The sequence below is a fragment of the Hyaena hyaena genome, unplaced genomic scaffold (genome assembly GCF_003009895.1).
Source record: "Hyaena hyaena isolate Hyena2069 unplaced genomic scaffold, ASM300989v1 scaffold_188, whole genome shotgun sequence".
Lineage (NCBI taxonomy): Eukaryota > Metazoa > Chordata > Mammalia > Carnivora > Hyaenidae > Hyaena > Hyaena hyaena.
In genome coordinates, this window is record NW_024080819.1 from 1,509,295 (window position 1) to 1,530,276 (window position 20,982).

General features: G+C 34.3%; 1 protein-coding gene across 5 annotated transcripts in view; it reads right to left on the reverse strand.

Annotated features, from left to right (window-relative positions):
- XRCC4 (X-ray repair cross complementing 4) overlaps nucleotides 1-20,982 on the reverse strand; it is a 258,352-nt gene that overhangs the window by 158,576 nt on the left and 78,794 nt on the right. For all 5 annotated transcript variants that reach the window (XM_039241051.1, XM_039241050.1, XM_039241054.1 and 2 more), the window contains one exon: nucleotides 4,998-5,164. In XM_039241051.1, the coding sequence (XP_039096982.1) occupies nucleotides 4,998-5,164 (167 nt within the window). The remainder of the gene's footprint in view (nucleotides 1-4,997; nucleotides 5,165-20,982) is intronic.

Sequence of the window (20,982 nt, forward strand, 5' to 3'; positions counted from 1 at the left end):
TTAAGGAAGAGTAATCAATAAGTTATTTACCTGATTTAAATGCACACTTAATCTCCCTATAAATCACTTCAATAATTCTTAATTAAAGATCATGTGCACTTAACAATTCTCAAGCACATTTCAAAACCTTTATAAAAATTAATATTTAGCATAATACATGGATTTAAAATGAAAACATCAAAACATATCAAATAATCTGTGTACAGAATACTGTTAATCCTAATAACTAGTATAACAACTACACCGTCCAAGTTAGCATGTCTGTGATGAGAGACCAAACAACAGAATAAATGGCATCCTATGACTTAAGTAAACCCTAAGGATTTTCTTGCAACCAAACTTCTGATTATCAAATTGGATATCACTGCCTAGACAAAACTAGGAAGTAGGGGTTGGCTGAGAGAAAGTACTACTGTGAACAATTTCAGGACATAAATTTAGTCTCAATTATTAACTTATCAATAAATTTAGAGAATAGTACCCTTCTATTCAATATTCAGTGACTGAGAGGTATATACTATCTACCCTATCCCATTTTTAATGCCAATCCTCTCTTACAGCATTATGATGTTAATGCGCCTTCCACATTACCTGCCTCCTACCAACCTTTCACCAAAGGAACTAGACAGGTATTAGAAGATGAGGCCATTTAGTACAGGAGAGACATGGGACTCACTGCTAAGTCAGCAATACTAAAGGAGAACTCACATACAACTAGATTAGACCATGGTCCAAGATTCATCTCCAAGGCAAAACCCAAAGCGAATGAAACCAAAGACAGCATCAAACAGCAAACGGCTAATGATGGTTTCATCTTTTCAACAGTGATGAGGACAAAAGACAAAAATGTTAAGGTTAATTATCACCCTAGAACTGACATATCTAGAAATTTAGACCAAAAAAAACCCCAGTAATTAAAAAACAAAAAACCTAAAAAGATAAAGACTAAGTACAAAAAATACTAAATATTCAAAATAAAATATTCTACACAGGAAGACAAAGAATCTAAGAATAACATCAAAAAATAATAAAGAATGAAAACAAGGAAATTTCACGCAAAATCAAAATGCAAAATAAAACAGATTAAATGATAACCCAAAATAAAACAGCAATTATATAAATGTGAACATGTGGTACTCAGAAATACTGCAATATCCCTTATATTTCCAATCAACTCTGGCCAAATTTATATCCAGGTCAGGGTTGTATGTACAGCAAAGGAAAATCTGAAAAGAGTTCTGAGGACAAAGAATGCTAAAAAGAATTGGAAAAGAAAGCAGTGGTAAAGAGATTTAATAAGCCTTTAAGTAGTGAAGAAGATGGTAAACAGCTGTTCCTCATCCTTTCTGATGAAAGAATAAGAGGAAATGGCCTTCAACTATACCATGAAGGACTCAGATTACCAAGAGATGGAAGGAAGGATTTTCTGACTGTGACTGTTCTTAAACATTATAATGTGCTACCGAGGGGAGTTGACGCTATCTCCTGAGGTCTTTAAAAATCAGACTGAATTCATCTGGATATAATGTGATCCTAGCTTGAAGGCAGAGAGATGAAGTAAAAGAGCTTTCAAGGTCTCTTCTATTCTAATGATTCCATGAGTGTCAACCCCATTCAATCTGCTGAGAACTGCCTCCAATTACAGGTTTAATAACTGTAACTCAGAATAAAGCTGGAGAGTTTCTAACTTGATGTCTGAATGCAAACAAAAGACCTATTCAGTAATATGGAGCTTGAGAGTTGTATTTGAAATTAAATAGGAAAAACAAGTAAACTAAATATAGCTAATAACCTAAGGACTAGCATATATTTCTAATGTTTTCTCCTTCATCTAAATGATACAAAATTAAACTGATCCAGTAATGTCACTTGTTCAAAATGGAGCTAAGACCACAATTATTAAACAGTTAATAAAAAATAATAGCAAATATATATGTTAAAAGTCTGTACACTAAATTTTTTTAAATTTTTTTTTAAAAAATTAATGTTTATTTATTTTTGAGAGAGAGCAAGCACAAATGGGGGAGGGGCAGAGAGAGAGGGAGACACAGAATCCTAAGCAGGCTCCAGGCTCTGGGCTGTCAGAACAGAGACCCATGTAAGGCTCAGACTCAAGGACTCGAAGATCAGAACCTGAGCAGAAGTCAGATGCTCAACCGACTGAGCCACCCAGGAGCCCCTAAAACTTATTCTTTTTACTCATACTGTAATTCCTCATTCCTTATTTAAATTTCATGTATTCTCTGCTGTCATCCCAAATGGAAATAGTTTTAGAGTTGGTTCTGATTATAATTATACATACTTAAATAACAAAATATATGCAAAAGAAATCCCCAAAAAGTAAAAAAAGAAATTTAATCCACAATTTCAGACATACACTATTAAGATGTAATTTTCTCCCTCTAGATATTTTCTAGCTAAAGATATATTTTGCAAAAACTGCATACTATTCCTCTTTTTGTTAACTCACATTTCTCCTCTTAACACGTCATTAACATTTTCTATGGTACAAGCACATGTGTATATGATTGTTTTTTGCTCACATAATATCCTATTGTGCATTAAACATATTTAAGACCTATCCACCATAACCTCCAAGGGAATTCTCAGCATCTATTTTGTGCCGCTCACCCGTTTACCCATGCACATACACAGTCTGAAACAATGATGGGGAAGACTTGATTGGAACATGGATGGACAATGATATAAGAATATCAGAGACTGCCCAGAAAACTGAACTGTGGCCAGGCCTGCCACAACAGGCCCCACTGTAATGCTTCTCTACCTTTTATGTCTTCAGTTACCTAACTTAGTAGGTTCACAATCTATTTATAATTTCTCTAAAGACTCCTGATTATTACTACTGCTTTATGGAAGCTGGAGATGTGAGTTCTTTGCTCATTTTCCACTATACTAAGGGTCTAGAGAGAGAACATGCAAGAAAGTACTACATGGTCAAGATCACGATATATTTATAGCTCCTTAAAATGGCCACTTTCCCCTCTGATAGAAAAGAAAACCATTTGGGAAATTTGGGAAATAAGTAAAGCTGCTTATCTAATATTTGGAATACAATCAAGAGCCTAGAATTCTCTGGAACAGGCTAACTTTTCTCTGCTGGAGGAGGTGGAGGGGGCACCACAATGACACATATCTTCAACCCTTGAGGAAAATATATGACCCAGTATTTACAAAAAAAGAAGAGCAGGAACATAAGACTAGTGATGAGAGATACGATTGTGCTTTTGATCAAATGGGAAACCTTCTGCCACAATAATGCAAAAGGACTTTCTGGATAGTTAAAAAAGAGCGAATCAAGCATCTGTGGGTTACACATTATACACCCTCCTCTGCCGCTGTTTTACAGCACAGGGTGCATTGGTCTCCACTGTCGCATCTTTGTTCCCTGCTGCTTTCCAGTGTATAGCAGTGCTGTTGAATACTGATGAGACAATACCTCTTTCAACCTCTGGCAGACATTTTAAAGCAATTTGTTCAAGTACCAAGTACCCAGTCTACATTTTTTGTGAGCAATTTGTGGATCAAATTTCCTATCATCCTGAGGGTATTCTGAGTTTTAAATATAATGGCTTATCACAACCATAGTAGATCTCCTTTAATGTGATTTATTTTGTATGTAAAATAGAAAAGCATATCCAAACTACCGATATAAACCCCAAAATTTGATTTCTAGGACAAATATTTGATAGTGATTCATACTAACATGATTTTAAGGAGAACGAGGAAGAGCAAAATTAACTTATTTTTCCATATGGTTTCCTAATATTTACAGTTTTTATTTGGTCTCATTTTTATATAATTGGAGATAAATATTAATTCAGAGATAAAAAAACAAGATACCTTCTTAATATAATAACTGAAAGCCAAATATAACCAAGTTTTAGGTGTTTACAGGTCTTGCATTAATCGGACATGTAGAAACATAGTATCATCTAGTCAACATTCTTTTCACAAACATACATTGAAAGGGGTAAACCCTTCACATTTTCCATGTACTTTCAATATTAACTTACCTATGTCCCTATAAAACAATCTTAGGGATTGTCTTAAAAGACCCTAAATTAGCAAATTATCCTTATGTTTTAGAGCTACTGGTTTGAATGAAAGATAGAAAATCATCTACTGGATATAATGGATGTAATGATAACATTTATTATTTTATCAATGATATAATAATATCATTATTATATACATTCCATATAACTGTCTCAGATGTCACCATGTATATATGCACAAACACATGCATATGATAACGTCTCTGTAGAGATATAAAGGTTCACAACATACAATTTATTTCCTTCAAATATCTTTTACATAACAGAGTAATAAAAAAACACACCCTAGGCCAACCTAGATTATGAATGATATAGCTAAAAAAATGCATAAGGAGAAGAAAAATTACTTTCTTTGTTGTTTAAAAAATAAGAGGCAAAATCAGGAAAATAATATATTCCAAATGTCTTATCTAGCAATCACAATTACTTCATCTTTTTAAAATGTCAGTAGTATGAATTTTCAGTGAGCAAAATAAGTCTCTATCAGGAACCAGAGCACACAGCATCTGAAATAGTTACTGTTTATAAAAAAATTCCAATAAGAAATCAATTGTGCATATTGACATTTCATGTCTCTTTTTAATTTATTATCAATCCTATAATTTGAGGTAAATTAAATCTTTTAAATATCAACTTCCAAAATTTTGATTAATATTAATGGATTCTGATTCTCACTGCCTGATTATCCCGTATTGTTTATTAGTTTGCTGGTGCCACCAAACACTAATGACTGGAAAGCATTAATGTACTCCTATAATGTACAGTAATAAGTACTAGTTTGGTTTAGTCATACTAAGTAAAGATTTTTTTTTAAATATATGCTAGTCTACATATATTATAAACTTACACATCATTAATGTAAAGCTATAGCAATATAAAGAAAGCTTAGAATTTTTATAATACAAGAATATTAGCACATACCGTCCTTGAACATCATTCCAATCTCTCAGAAGCCTTTCATTCTCCTTCTGCAGGTGCTCATTTTTGGCTTGGTTTTCTGCAATGGTGTCCAGGCAATAACAAATAAGTTTCCTAATGACTTCAGCTGGACTTGTGACTTTCTCTAGATTGAAGGAACCAAGTCTAAACTAGAATAAAAGGAAAACATTATTACTTTTGGGAGAAGATAGAAAGTGAGCAACACAGTTTTAAATATACATAATTTCTTCTGAGGAAGAAGAAAGTGTAAGATTCAAATACAGTACAGTTATCAGATATAAATATAGTGAAGAAAAACTGGGCAACTTCCTACCTTCTTACTGAAATTTATGATAGAAAACAACATATAACCCAAGAATAATTTGTGTAAGTGGTAAATTGCTCTCCTACCTCATAACAGAAAACAACTGAGTATCATATAAGCATACAACCATTTGTTTGCTACAACTTAATTTAAGTTCCTACTCAAAGTAAGAAAAATAGGGGCGCCTGGGTGGCTTAGTCGGTTAAGCATCCGACTTTCGCTTAGGTCATGATCTCATGGTTCATGGGTTCGAGCCCCGCATTGGGCTCTGTGCTGACTGCCAGCTCAGAGCCTGGAGCCTGTTTCAGTCTGTGACTCCCTCTCTCTCTGACCCTCCCCTGCTCACGCTGTCTCTCTCTCTCTCCTAGAAATAAATAAAACATTAAAAAAAAATTAAAAAAAAAAGTAAGAAAAATAATTGTACAGGAAGATTTATAACTGTAGTTTCTATTAACAGACATGATAAAAGAATAATTGATACAATCTATATCTGAAGAAAGAGCAACATTTTAGTAATGGTTAAAAGACATGCAGGGTTTAGGAAACTGATAAACCCACTAATTACTTCTGATCAAAAGCCAATAATTTGTTACTATAAATTATAAATAATATCAAATGTCAAGTTTGTGTACTTCTTCATAAACATTAAGACTTATGAAGATATATCCTCTGTTGGAAGGCACATTATAATAAAATAATATTAACACAGTTTCATTATATATAAGGGATTTAGGAGGGAACACAGGTTCTCCTCATTTGGTAGAAAAAGATCCTGAAGTATGGTCATTTAATCGGAAGTATTCTTACTATTTAAACTATCATAACAACTAAATACAATATTTTAAAAATAACAATTACTACATAGTTACTATATCTTGCAGTTGAAATTTAACTCAAGCATAACACAAATACAAACTTATCTAATCACCACCAAAACAAAACTATTATGTCCACAATATAGATTAGTAAACTGAGGTTCAGAGCAGTAATCTAATATATTGAAGGATTAAAGTCAAAATCATACTATGCTATGATGTTATGCTGTTTCCTGACATTAAAGGATATCCTAATTAATAAATTAGTAGGAAATAGAATTAGGTGCAGAACCCACAAATAATTCTGAAGAGAGATTCTAATGGCCTGGAGTTTGGGGCAGAAATGAGAATAAAGCTGAAGGTTTTTTGTGGTTCTTGTTTTTTGGGTTCTTAGGTCAGTGATTTCTACTATGACATTCATCTATAGGAACATGACTAAAATGTCTTGCTTTTTAAAAGATGGTTTCTCTACACATGCTATATTCAACATGATAAATATTTAACACTTGATAATTCTGAGAAAGATCCCTATTAGTCAGTGTACAAATAAAGCTGCAAGTCAGTACAGTGAAAATCCAATATTTACAATAGTAGCATTTGATAAGACATTTCAGCTAATTTACATAGTTTAGGAATATTTAGGGTCATTTAGGAATTTTTAGGATCATTTAGAAATACTTTTGGAACATTTAGGTGTTTAACTCCACAAAGTAAACTTTTATGAAAAATTATGTTTACCAGTTTGCTTTAAATGTTCAGATAGAAAACATAAGTAGATGTCTTAATACCACAGAAAATCAGCCAAAAGGCTCAAATACTGATAATTCTTAGGTGATGAAAATCATTCATCTGTAGTCACTTAAAATTTAAAGAAAAACAAAGAATATCAAATTCTTCGGTATTATAGCACAATTTAGAGGACGGAACAGACCTGTGGTATCTACCAAAAAAAAAAAGTGCATATATTTGTGTGTGTTTTTGAGACCCAAGCAGATGATATGTCTGCTTAATCCTTTCATTTGTTTTATCTCACATTTCCTGTTTCTTAACAAAAGGGAAGTCAAATTAAGACACACTGTCTTTATTTCAATTAGTAAAGGCAGTTGTATTAGGCTTATATATGTAAGCAAAATTAAGCAATTTAAGTTATGTATAATAAAAAAGACCTAGAAAAGGTTAAGAATTTATATTTATTCAGTTGAAATTATTTCAGACTGTCACATCTGATTTATTTATTTCTCATACACTTAGAATCAAATGGCCTAAAAACATTTGCAGTTTTCACAGATCATTCCTATTACAAGCATAGGAGTTTATCCTTTTTTTTTAATGTTTATTTTTGAGAGAGAGAGAGAGAGAGAGACAGAGTGTGAGGGGGGAGGGGCAGAAAGAGAGGAAGACACAGAATCTGAAGCAGGGTCAGGGCTCTGAGGGGTCAGCACAGAGCCCACACAACACAGGGCTCGAACTCACAGAATGTAAGATCATGACCTGAGCCGAAATCGGACACTTAACCGACTACCAGCCACCCCACAAGCATAGTAGTTTAAATAAAAAAGTTTTATCTCTGTAAAGAATATATAAATTTAAAGTAAATTTGAGGGCAAGGAAAGAAAATAAATTTTAGCATTTACTTTTCGAAGCTTCTGTTAGTGTAAACAAATTTAAAATTAATAAAGATAAAGATCACCTATTGAATATAACTTTTTGAGTTGATACAGAAGAAAAATTAAGCTTATTTTTAGGTAACAGATTACATTATCAATAAAACATAAACCCACAAAGTAACTCTGTACTCTCTCATTATCACAATTGTCAGGTAGCTTTGACTAAGATGGACATTTTCAGAAAGGAAAGAGTTTTTCATTATTTGAAAGTTTCAACAATGACAAAGGGATAATTAATTCATGCCACACGTTGATCCTGAATAAAGTAATTGGTAAAATACAAATGGGCAGATAAACACAAGTCCAGCCCCTTACTCTTCTTAGAGAAAGAATAAGGAACAGATTCTGTATCACTTATAACAAGCATTTCTTTCAAAATTATCATTCAAGACTATATATTCCAAAAGAGAATTATTAGATCATTTCTTGGCTATTCACTTTAGAATAAACCTAAAAGTCATTTCTTGTGAGGAATAGGCAGCTATTTTCTCTTTCTACTTTCTAATTATGTTCACTAGTTTTTGGTCCTTTAAAGGATGTGAACATGTTATTCTAAACAATAAAAATATATAAGAAGTATCTAGAAATTCAATACAAGAAAAGAAATATACTTGAAATATTCAACTTATTTATAGATAAGATAATAAATAGAAAAAAACTTATTCCTAATGAGAAAGTACCTCTGCTGGACCAACTTTCCTGTAATACACATGGTTCAGAGCCAAGACACAAAGCCCCCTTCCATTTTCACTGCTGCTATTCCAGCCTTTCTACATCCTTAAACATGAAAGGGGCCATATGCATTGGACTCTGATCAAGGCCCTCTGTCAGATCTAATGAGTTGAGGAGCAGAAAGTGTTTCTGTGTTTTACCTCTATATGTAGTCCATCTTTATACTAGCCCTCACATAAAAAGTGGCAACTTAAAAGGTGCTTGGGTGGCTCAGTGGTTAAGCATCTGACTTTGGCTCAGGTCATGATCTTGTGGTTCACGGGTTTGAGCCCTGCATTGGGCTCTGTGCTGACAGCTAAGAGGATGGAGCCTCCTTTGTATTTTGTGTTTCCCTCTCTCCCCACCCCTCCCCTAATAGCTCTCTCTCTCCCCGTCTCTCTCTCAAAAATAAATAAACATTAAAAAAATATTTTAAAACACTGGCAAGTAAAAAATTGTTATTTTTAGAACAAACACATTTGCACAAAAGCCACATTGTACGACCACAGTGGTTTTAAAATCTACTTTAGCTTTTATTTTATTTTTTAAATGTTTTATTTATTTCTGAGAGAGAGAGAGAGAGAGCACGAACAGGGGAGGGTCAGAGAGAGGGAGACACAGAATCCGAAACAGGCTCCAGGCTCTGAGCTAGCTGTCAGCACAGAGCCCGACACGGGGCACAAACCAACGAACCGTGAGATCATGACCTGAGCCAAAGTCGGACACCCAACAGACGCCCTGACTTCAGCTTTTTATTTGACATAAAAAGCTATTAGCAAGATTGTTCTTAGATTATTCTGTAATTTCAAAATAATCTACAATATAAAATCAGAAATCAGAAATCATAACTTAAAAGCAACTTAAAAGCATCTCTCTTCTTTAAAGGCATGGCCAAAAACCTTTCTTTTAGTAGTGAAATTCTCAAGATCTTGTAGAGAATTCTGTACATACACCTACACTAAGCACCTCATTTAGTCTGTAATTTAAGATTTTTAAGCTACATCTTTATTTTTCTATGTAAAAAAGTTGAGAACAATTAATTTTTTAAATGTTGATAATCATAGTAAGTTGCACTACCTAGTTCCAAACTGTCATAATTTTCACTAGTAAAACAAGCAAATAATAGCATTTTTAAAACCTGATTTGTGTTAAAAATTCTCAATTTCAGAATATTTATCCATTTTCTTTGGTCAATGCTTTCTTTCTTCTGGATATCTGTCAATTCTTAAATCCAAAATTAAATGCCACACCTGCTTACTCACCACTTCAAAGCCCAGGTCAAGTTCTCTTGAACTAAAGTAGTTAAAAAGGCCTACACTGACCTCTCTATTTTACATACCTCAGAGTTTATCTCACAATTTTTCTTTTATTTCATCCTCCTTATATTTCTCTCTCATTGTTTCAGAAATTCAGTCTTTTAAATTTCTGGCTCTTTAAAATGAGAGACCCTATCTTATACTTCTCCCAGTGCCTCCATGGTATCTTACACAGTTCTAGACATATATTAAGTGCTCAATAAAAACTTCAAGTTTTTACTGGAATGATCCTTGTTAATATAGGAGTATAACTATAATGGGGAAGGAAAATAAAAAAAAAATGGGACAATGATGCTCAGAACACAAATTAAGAAATATTTCAAGTAGTTTAAGGATATAAAAAAGTTGTGGAGAGCCTGAGTGGCTCACTCAGTTGGGCATCCAAGTATTGATTTTGGCTCAGGTCATGAATTCATGGTTCATGAGTTCAACCTCTGTGTTGGGCTCTGGGCTACAGCCAAAGCCTGCTTGGGATTCTCAGCTGCCCCTTCTCAGCTTGTATGTGTGTGCTTGTTCCTTCTCTCTCTCAAAATAAATAATAAACTTTTAAAAAGAGCAAAGAATATAACAAAGTTTTTTTAATGCTTTTTTCTTTTTAATGTTTATTTTTGAAAGAAACAGAGACAGAACCTGAGTGGGGGAGGAGCAGAGAGAGAAGGAAACACAGAATTTGAACAAGGCTCCAGGCTCTGAGCTATCAGCACAGAGCCTGACATGGGGCTTGAGTTGTGAGATCATGACCTGAGCCAAAGTCGGATGCTCAACTGACTGAGACACCCAGGAACCCCAAACTGTTTTATTGTATTGAATAGTATAATTTAAACAAAAAAGACACATGGTTTAAAAAACTGCATAATAGCACTTGTTAATGTAATAACATCTATGTTTAATAAAACCTACACAGATTTTGTTTTTAAAGAATGTTATAAAGTCAGATAATCAGTTTTCAGGTTTTTGCTAGTGGCCAGATGAAAAGGAATATACAACATTAGTAAGGTATACAACATAAATACTACGAGTAACTACTAACCAATTCCTGGGGAACGGCTTGTGGCTACTCTGAATGTTTCTGGGGATAGGAGAGTTGTCAAGGTGTGAGTTGATATTCTGCTTGGAACACATCAAATAAAGGATCTGAGGTTTGATACATTACCAAAGTAGTCTAAATAATCTTGCAGAATTAATCTTTGCTACTGTCCCAGAAACCAAAATATAAAGCTAAAGCCAACAGAGGAATAAGGATACCTGGTGTTATTACTAGGCAAATGATTACTAGGCAGATAGGAACTCATTTTTTTTTTTATATGTGTTTTTAAATGTATTCCTTTCAGAGAAAAGTTTAACTGTATCTAGATATATATACACTAAAAAAGTAAAGCTTGCCCAATTATAGTTTATAATATAGAATGTTTTGACTATTTTAGACAAATACATAGTCTCCAAAAACACCTCCTGAAGGGCCAGATCCTGGATAGTGTATGACCCCTTTTTAATACTGTAGAACCTGCAGGGGCAAGACACATAACAAGCTAGTAAAACAGGAAAAAGACAAATACATAGTTACATATATGTAGTTGTGATAACACAATTACAAAATCCAGTAATACCAGAAATTAGTCAAGTCACATAACAAACAAGAGGCTAAACTATATTACGTTGGCCTACTTATGCTAATTATCACCTGCTCATATTTTGGATCAAATATATTTTTACTAAGATTTGTATCATGAATCCTTTGGTTTAGTGGACCACTGAAATGTTTTACTTCATATTTTAATAAATAACATTACAAATGTACCTCCTAAAGCAGTAATACGTCCAAGTTGACAACTGACCAGATTTCTCTTCTAAATTCTCTAGAACTTAGAAATGAATACCAATAAGGACTCCTTCTAAAAATATAAGATAGCTATATATATTATGAGACTGTTAATCTCACTTTCCAACTATTTTCTTGGAATTTCTTACAACTTATTTAAAAAAATGTTTAAATGTCTCAAGATGACTGTATGATCAAGCAAGACTCTGCATAGTTTAGATCCCATAGGTTCCTACAATCAAAATGCAATAATCTAAAAGTGAAAAATATGCTGAAATCAAATTCTAGTGTTGCAAAATTATTAGAATAGAATTGTAAGGCCATGCTGTATGCTTTATTTATTAAGTATCACTTAAGAAGTCTTATTTTGGTCTTCATAACTGCAAAAATCATTGGTGGACATCAGAGAATCCTTGACAACAAAAACCACAATAGTATATATGGTAAGAGAATCTCAGAAGTTACTTTTACTTTGAATGACTATAAATGTTCACTCCACTACTGTCTTAAAATAGATGAGTCTTTTAGTTGATCGGAAATATAGTAAAGTCTAGATTCATCTCAGCCTAATTAGGAGTTAATATTACCAATGAAAAATTATACTACACATGGATTTAGAATCAACTGAAAGGCTTTGTATAGTAACGGGATTGGGGGAAGGGGCTAGAGGGCAGGAGTTGTCTATTTATTTGCCTGTTACTTTATTTTTGGTATTAGATACTGATACATAATGCCTTGGATTCCCTGACAGTCTTCTAAATCTTATAATAGTTATCTAATCATATGTGTGCGGTATGTTTCTCTATCCTCCACTCAGACTTAAATGGTAATATTTCTTGGCACAGTCTCTTGACCCACTTTTCTTTTTTTCTCTATAGTTATAGTGTTATCCACAATCACAGCTTCCATTATTACAGATAAACTGAAAACTGCCAAATGTGTGTCTGTAGGTGGGGGCCTATCCTAAACCCCAGACTTATATACACAGTTAATTCTCTTTAGGAATGGTGCCAGCAGGATGACCCACACAAACCCCAAACTTCAAATGCCAAAACGGAATTCTTTGTCTATCTATCTCACTACTAAACTAGCTCCTCCCTGAATTTTCCAATAGACATTCACCATTCACTCAGTTATACTTGGGTGGTCTCATGAGTGAGTATGGACATCTATCATAACATTATTTACTTTTTTCTTTTTTGTAGCAGGCTAAAAGCTGCAAAGGGATAGCAACTACATATTACTCAGGTTAGTATCCCCATTCTTCAGACTAGGCAGGCTAGGAAGACTCAGTGAAATCTATGGGCAGATTTCCCTCTTGTTGTGAGGAAGTCAGTCTTCTGCGCTATTCAGGCCTTTAGGTGATTGACTGTAGCCCTCCCTTATTTGGAGGGCATTCTGCTTTATCCAAAGCGCTAACTGAATGTTAACCTCATCTAAAAACCTCCTAAAAGAAACATCCAGAATAACCCTTGACCACACATCCAGGCACCCTAGCCCATCCAAGTTAACACATAAAATTAACCATCACAGCCAGTAGGCTACAGTGAGAACTTGAGAATTATCACTAATCATAACAAAAAGCCATCGGAAGGTTATAGGAAGGATGGTGACTGTACAGTCTTTAAATAGTCCACAGCATTTTCTCTAAGTCTGCCCCTGATTATCTCAACCTCCTGGTACTCATACTGTGTAATCCTTTCCCCTTGACTGTGGGCAAGCCTGTGTCTTGCTTCTAATAAGCAGAATACAGCAAAGGTGACACATATTGCTTCAGTGATTTAATTATATGAGATTGTAATAGCCATCTTGCTAATGGACTTTCCTTGCCGGCATTTATGATGCTAGCAGCCATATTGGAGAAGCCCATGCAGCAGGGAACCAAGAGTGACAGCTGGCAAATAATCACTTAAAATCCAAGGGAGGCCTCTGACCAACAGCCAGTGTATTAGATGGGTTCTCTATAGACACCAAAACAAGATGTTAATACATATAGGAAGGGAATAATTCTAAGTAATTGGCTGACATGATTATGAAGGTTGGCAAGTCCAAAATGTCTTTACCCTACTTCCTACAACTTGTGAATATGCTACTTTCTACATGAAAAAGAAACTATGCAAATGTGTTAAGGACATAGACCTTGAGATGAGGAGGCTGTTGTGGATTATCTGGATGAGCCTAATCTATTGACATAAATTTTTAAAATCAGAGAACCTCCGTTTCTCAGCTACCATCAGAAGGACATGTTATTTGAAGAGAGGCACAGAAAGATGTAAAATTGCTGGCTTTTAAGACGAAGGAGACCACGAACCAAAATGTGGGTGGATTCTAGAGATGAAAAAAGGCAATGCAATGGGTTCTTCTAAAGAACTTCCAGAAAGAAATACAGTCCTGCAGACACATTGATTTTAGCTGAGATAAGACCACTGTTTTGGACTTTTAATCTACAAAAACATGGGATACTGAATTTATGTTGTTTTATGCTACTGTTTGTGGTTATTTGTTGCCATAGCAATGAAAAATGAATACAGTGTTTCCTGGTCTGGTAGGATGAATAATTGCCCCCCAAATGCTCCAAATCTGTGAATATTACTTTATATGGTAAATTGCAGATGTGATGAAATCAAGGATCCTGAGATGGGTTTATAATCATGGATCATCCAGGTAGTCCACTGTACTCACCAGGGTCCTAATAAGGGAAAAGTAGGAGATAAGACTGAACAAGGATAGTGTGATGATAAAAACAGACACTGGAGTGACGTGGACACAGGCCAAGGAATGCTGACAGCCTCTGGATGCTGAAAAAAATCACAAAGTTTGTGGTACTTCATTACAGTGATAACAGGAAACTAACAGTCTTTGTATATTCCTCTAGAATGTCCTCCCTGAATTGTACACGGTTTCCTCCTGTATTTTATTCAAGTCTCCATTCAATGTTGCCTCTGTAGACACATTCTTGACTACCCTAACTATGATATAAGCATTCTGGAATCCTCCAAATAGCCCTACAAAGAAATGCCAACAGTACAGGTATTAAGAAAATATTTTATAATCCTCACAGCAGTTCTCATCATCTTACATCATTTTATTTATAAATGGTTATTGTCTCCTCTCCCCATACCCACAATACGGATTCATAACATGTTTGTTAACTGAATGAATGAACACTTGGTAACAATGCTGCAAATATTTTGCTGCTTTGGAAGTATTTCTTATAGAGCATTTACATTTTAATGTAGTTAAAATATAAAAACACTTGCCTCTGGGGCACCTGGCTAGCTCAGTTGGTACAGCATGCAATTCTTGATCTCTGGGTTGTAGGTTCGAACCCCACAGTGAGTAACGTTACTTAAAAAATAAAGTCTTAAAAAAAAAAAAGTTTCTTTTTAAGGTCTTTGCAAATGACAGAAGTTAACTATACACCTATATTTTCATTTTTAATTTCTTTCTCCAAATACAGAAGCAATGTTTCCTCACGATTTTTTTCAGCTATCTATTCTCTCCACATATATAAAATGCCACCATTGTTAGAAACTACATATTTATTGGAGTGCTTGAGTGGCTCAGAGAGTTAAGCGTCCAACCCTTGGTTTTGGCTTTGGTCATGATCTCGCAGCTTCATGAGTTTGATCCCCGTGTCAGGCTCTGTGCTGGAAAGGAGATCCTGCTTCGGATTCTCTTTCTCTCCCTCTCTCTCTGCCCCTACCCCACTCATGCTGTCTCTGTCTCTCTCAAAATAAATAAACTTTTAAAAAGCATTAAAAATACAGAAAGTAGATATTTATGTATAGATAAATGAGTTTCCTATTCAGTCTCATCGGTCACTATTCTTTTACTAGTGGTAGGATGCTCTTTTAATTATTATAGCATTATAATAGGTTTTATTATTAAAGACTGTAAGTTTCATCTCATAATTCCTTTTCAACATTGTATTGTCTGGTTTTGCCAAATACATCCCAAGAGTTTTGACTGTGAATTTCAGATAAGCCAAAAACAACCAAAAAAGCAACTAAAAAATTCTAGGAATTTTGCTTGGAATTACATTCATTTAGGAATTAACTTATTTCCAATATGAATTAACAGTGTAATTCCTCCATTTAGGACCATTATGTTACTTCATCTAATTAAGAGTTATTTTTATGTCCTTTGGTTAAGTTCCCCATTTTTTTAAATCAGACTCCCCACAATGCAGCTGATAAAACCATCAAATAATCTGTAGGTAGAAATATAAATTCAACTGCCTACTCAGTCTTATTTTTTATTATTTTTTAATAATAAAATAATTATATGACGTATGGGAACCTTAGAAATCTCTTCTTTAGAATCCCAATACTGACATTTATTTACAGTGGGTCTTGCACAAGCAATGGTATTTTAAAAATATTTTAAAACCTGTATTAAAATTAAAGACTTCTTCCTATAGAAGATTGGTGAACAAAATCTAAGTGCTGATCATGAAGGATTTTGCAAAAAAACCACAATACAAATAGCACCTAAGGGCACAAAAAAACTCTGTTCTCTTAAGTCAGTGGTAATTTGATTTGTCTTCTAAAACCAAGTGATTACTTTTTTTTTTAAATTTTTTAATGTTTTATTTATTTCTAGGAGAGAGAGAGAGAGACAGCATGAGCAGGGGAGGGTCAGAGAGAGAGGGAGACACAGACTGAAGCAGGCTCCAGGCTCCGAGCTGGCACTCGGCACAGAGCCCGACGCGGGGCTCGAACCCACGAACCGCGAGATCATGATCTAAGGGAAAGTCGGACGCTTAACCGACTAAGCCACCCAGGCGCCCCATAAAAACAAGTGATTACTTTTACCCACTAGCATTCCAGAATGGCTGTGAGTGAGAAAAATCTCACAGGGACTGGGATCACTGTTGTTTCTTTGCTTCTGAGGCCTCACAGGTATAGTGAGCAAGAGAACACTAGATAAAACTTACTACAGAATATCATGCAATGGGATACTTAGGAAATATAACTGTTACTAAACCATAGTATAAAATGTCATAGATCATTTATTTCTGAACTTAAACCAGTTTATCATGTTAAGTAACAATTGTTCAGGTCTCTCATAACATGTTTCAGGAAAATTAAGAGAGGAGAATCTTAGATATTTTTTCTGATTATAAAATTCTGGCCTTCTGTCATTTAAAAATTTCAGAAACTTAAGGCCAACCTCTCCTACCTTCTATATCCTGCCCCCAAAGCACTGAACTATAGTTTTCTGATGAAAGAGCAGGACTGCTCAAAAGTCATTATATTGACACCAGAAACCTTTCAGACACAAAATATTTTCATAAAAACTTAATGTGTTAACTAACTCTAATATCCTTAAAATCAATTATCATAAACTAATAAACTCAAAACTAGTGATCTTTAAAAAAGATCAAAGAAGTATCAAGTATCTTTAAATTCTCAATTTAAATAAAATAATAAAATATGACATAAAAGTCAAAATATGCTCATTTTTCTGTATGGTTTATGAATTTATTTCAAAAAGTTTTAAAGCTCAATAATTACCTTATAAATTATGGATTAAAAATTCTTCTGCCACATTTTTTCATTCAAAAATATTTACTAAGAATCTTAAAAAAACTTTATTTATAACAATTTGATGGCAGTTCTCTAGGAAATAAATTTCTATCCAAAATATTTACACAGAAAACTAATAAAATTTACTTTGATTTATCCCCTTATATAATTAGCAACAAGATAAAAACAAATTAATGGGCTAAATAGCATTTTTAAATTTTCAAGGTTTTTTTTTTAAGTGAATAATCAACAGAAAATTGTCTACAGGGCATAAAAATTATTATCTATTGATACTTCAGAACTGAAGGGCACAAGAGATGGTAACCCTGCATTTAAATGAATTTTCTTGCAAAGAAAAATGTAATTAAGAATTAACATTGAGGTGGTTCCAATTCAGGTAATGGCGAAGTTGTATTAGACTAACCCTCCTGGAGATAACAATTATAAACTTTGAACCCAAAACTAAAAAACAAAACCCATCAAGGGATCGGAGAATGACTGAAAGCGGACAGTAACTGGCACATATGTCAACAAGGTGAGAACCATGTTTCCGTGGGTTCCTCACAGGGTACTCCCTCTCCCATGTTGCAGAGCTCATGTAGAACAAGAAGAAACCATGGTTACTGACCTGAGGAATCAAAGAATAAAATTCTAGGCTGCACACACATAACACACCCACATAAATATACACACACAAATAAATAGATGCAAAATGAGAGAGTAAATATAAGAAAATTAGGGGAAAAGTACAGCACAGGATCAGTTAAAATCTACACAATAGAGTTAGCTGAAAGAGAAAACAAAACAGGAAAGAATTTAAGAAGTAGAAGAAATACATGAACTGAAATATTTAAGTTTCCAGACAGAAAGTCTACTAAGGACCCAGGACACAGGATTTAAAAAATAGATTCATATCAAGATGTAACATTAAATTTCAGAACGTTTGGGACAAAAAGAGAATACTAAAAGATTCCAGAGCAACAGAAAAAAAAAAAAAAAAAAAAGGTACGTGTGAATGATCAGAAATTGAAATGGCATTGGATTTCTACAGCAATGCTGTACACCAAAAATCAACAAATTAATGTCTTCCAAATAAAGAAATATTCAGAGAATATGCTCCATCAATGTGATGATATAAATCAAATTATATCACAACACTTTTTAATAATAGTAAGTAACATTTATTGAGTACTTAAAATGTTTCAGGCATTAATTACAGCAGTTAACAAAAAAGTCTCCCCGGGGCTAATAGTAAAAAATTCAGATTTTGAGCTTGGCTCTAAGACTAAAAGAGTATAAGAAATACATGAAGTATATAGTCAGTAAATTTCTATAGAATCCTACGGGGAACCTTGAATTCAATGAAATATTCTTTTTTTAGTTCCTACCATGTCTATGTACGAGGCAACCTACATTATATGAAGAAAAGCTGGAAAGAATATATCTGCTTTACATAAATGTAAAGAGCAGTGTTTTTTAAATTTTTTATATGTTTTTATTTAGTTTTGAGAGAAAGAGAGAGAGACAGAGGACAAGTTGGGGAGGGGCAGAGAGAGAAGGAGATACAGAATCCAAAGGAGGCTAAGGAGGCTCCAGACTCTTGAGCTGTTAGCACAGAGCCTGACAGGGGGCTTGAACTCATGAACCATGAGATCATGACCTGAGCCCTAAGTCAGATGCATAACCAAATGAGCCACTCAGGCACCCCTAGAATAACAGCATTTTATAAGACCCACAATGTTAATAGATTCATTTCAGAAAATTCTAGGGGAACCTGGGTGGCTCAGCTGGTTGACAGTCAAACTCGATTTCAGCTCAGGTCATGATCTCACGGTCATGAGACTGAACACCACTTTGAGCTCCATGCCAAGCATGGAGCCAGCTTAAGATTCTCCCTCTCTCCCTCTGGCCCTCTCCCCCTTTCATACTCACTCTTGCTCTCACTTTCTCTCTCTCTGAAATAAAACTAATTAATTAAAGTGACATCTGGGTGGCTAAGTCGGTTAAGCACCCAAATCTTGGTTTTTGGCTCAGGTCGTGATCTCAAGGTTTTGTGGGTTCAAGCCTGGCACTGGGCTCTGTGCTAAAAGTGCAGAACCTGTATGGGATTCTCTTGTACTCCCTCTCTCTGCCCCTTCCCCATTAACGCTGTCTCTCTCTCAAAATAAATGAATAAGCTTAAAAAATTAGTCAGAAAAGGAAAACTCTATATAAACCATCATGCCCCAACCATGAATTTTGAGGTTTTAAAAGCTCAAAGTAAAAATGTAGCCACACACACACACACACACACACACACACACAATTGTAGCCAGACAAAAATGTTGAAATACTGCAGTACTAAAATTACTGTTTTCAATGAAATAATGTCATTACTCCATGAAATACCAAGTGTTTTGTGGTAACTATGTACATAAGTCATGTTACATAGAATAGCACCTTGCTGTTAGCAAATATTAAAAGCCAGAAACCAAGTTTCAGTTAAGTCCAAAAGAAATCAACTGTTTTGGCCTACTGTCGTTCCATTTCTGTTAACTATTTCTTATGAGGTAGCTCTCGAATAAGAATACTTACTCATTGCCAAAAATGTCCAAATGCTACAGCAGTTATTGTATTTTGACAATATAATAATTTCAGTTTATCGAATGGGGTGCTAAGGGATACCTACCTAAAACTAAAGTGAGGGTGCAGTGGAAGAGAGTGGCAATCTGAAAACAGAGTATACACTGAGATACAGAGTTTTAGGAAGAGTTATAGCCATGGGGAAATAATGTGAGATGCAAAATGAGTATTTCATACATTTTTTTAAAGGATAATTTTTCTCTAACTCTGTGACTCAAAAGGTCAGATCAAAGATTTATGTTCAACTACGAGAAATACTTTGGCACATACTGTCTTGGTGATAATTTATTAAGGGAGAAAAAAAGCACTCCCCTTAATAGCTTAGAAAATTATAGAATGCAGACTCTTTACAAAAATTATAATAATTTTTTAAATCGGTGTTTGGCTATAAACTGAAGAAGGAGACCATGATGCCTGATGTGCTTATCACCTACAGAGCTCCTTTTGGTAAAGGTAGCTCCACACAGTTTATTTAATTTTTAAACAGGTAGGTAAACTTCAAGTTTATGGCAGGCCTTTACAAATTCATGCTTTGGATAAACTCAAATTTCCAACCCAAGAATTACTAACTGGATCAAGGCACAAGCCTAAACAAACAAACAACAAACAAATAACATAAGCATTGATTACGTAGATGGCTTTTGAAATGACTTGACATAAACTCTTCCCAAAGGGATTCTATGTTTTAAAGGACAGTAAATGTCATATTGCATGTCCCCTTAGAATTACCAAGGTGGTGATTTTAAGCAAACACATAAAAGACATTCTCATGAATGTCTTTTAAGAAAGCTGCTTTTTAAAACTAGACAAAGGTAAAATTTCAGTTCATCAGGCATTAGTCACAGGAGCTGGAAACCAGGCATGATTGAGGCCAAAAGAGGTGGTTTTCTAATATGTCACTACCTTCCCCTTGACTCAAATATTCTCATTTTTATGGTTATTCCTAACACACCTCTATCCTCAAAGTCCATCTGTATACACTTCCTCTTACCGATCTTAAGAAAACTGACCAATTTGGCTCTACAATCTAGAAGTATTTCCCAGAGTTGAATATCTATTAGACTGGCTACCTCAAAAGCAAATTCATATTTGTTTAACATATGTTTAACTGAGATTTTCATCTTTAACAACTATAGATCTTAGCAGCATCTGTGCTTAATGAGCATAAATTCAACGTCTACT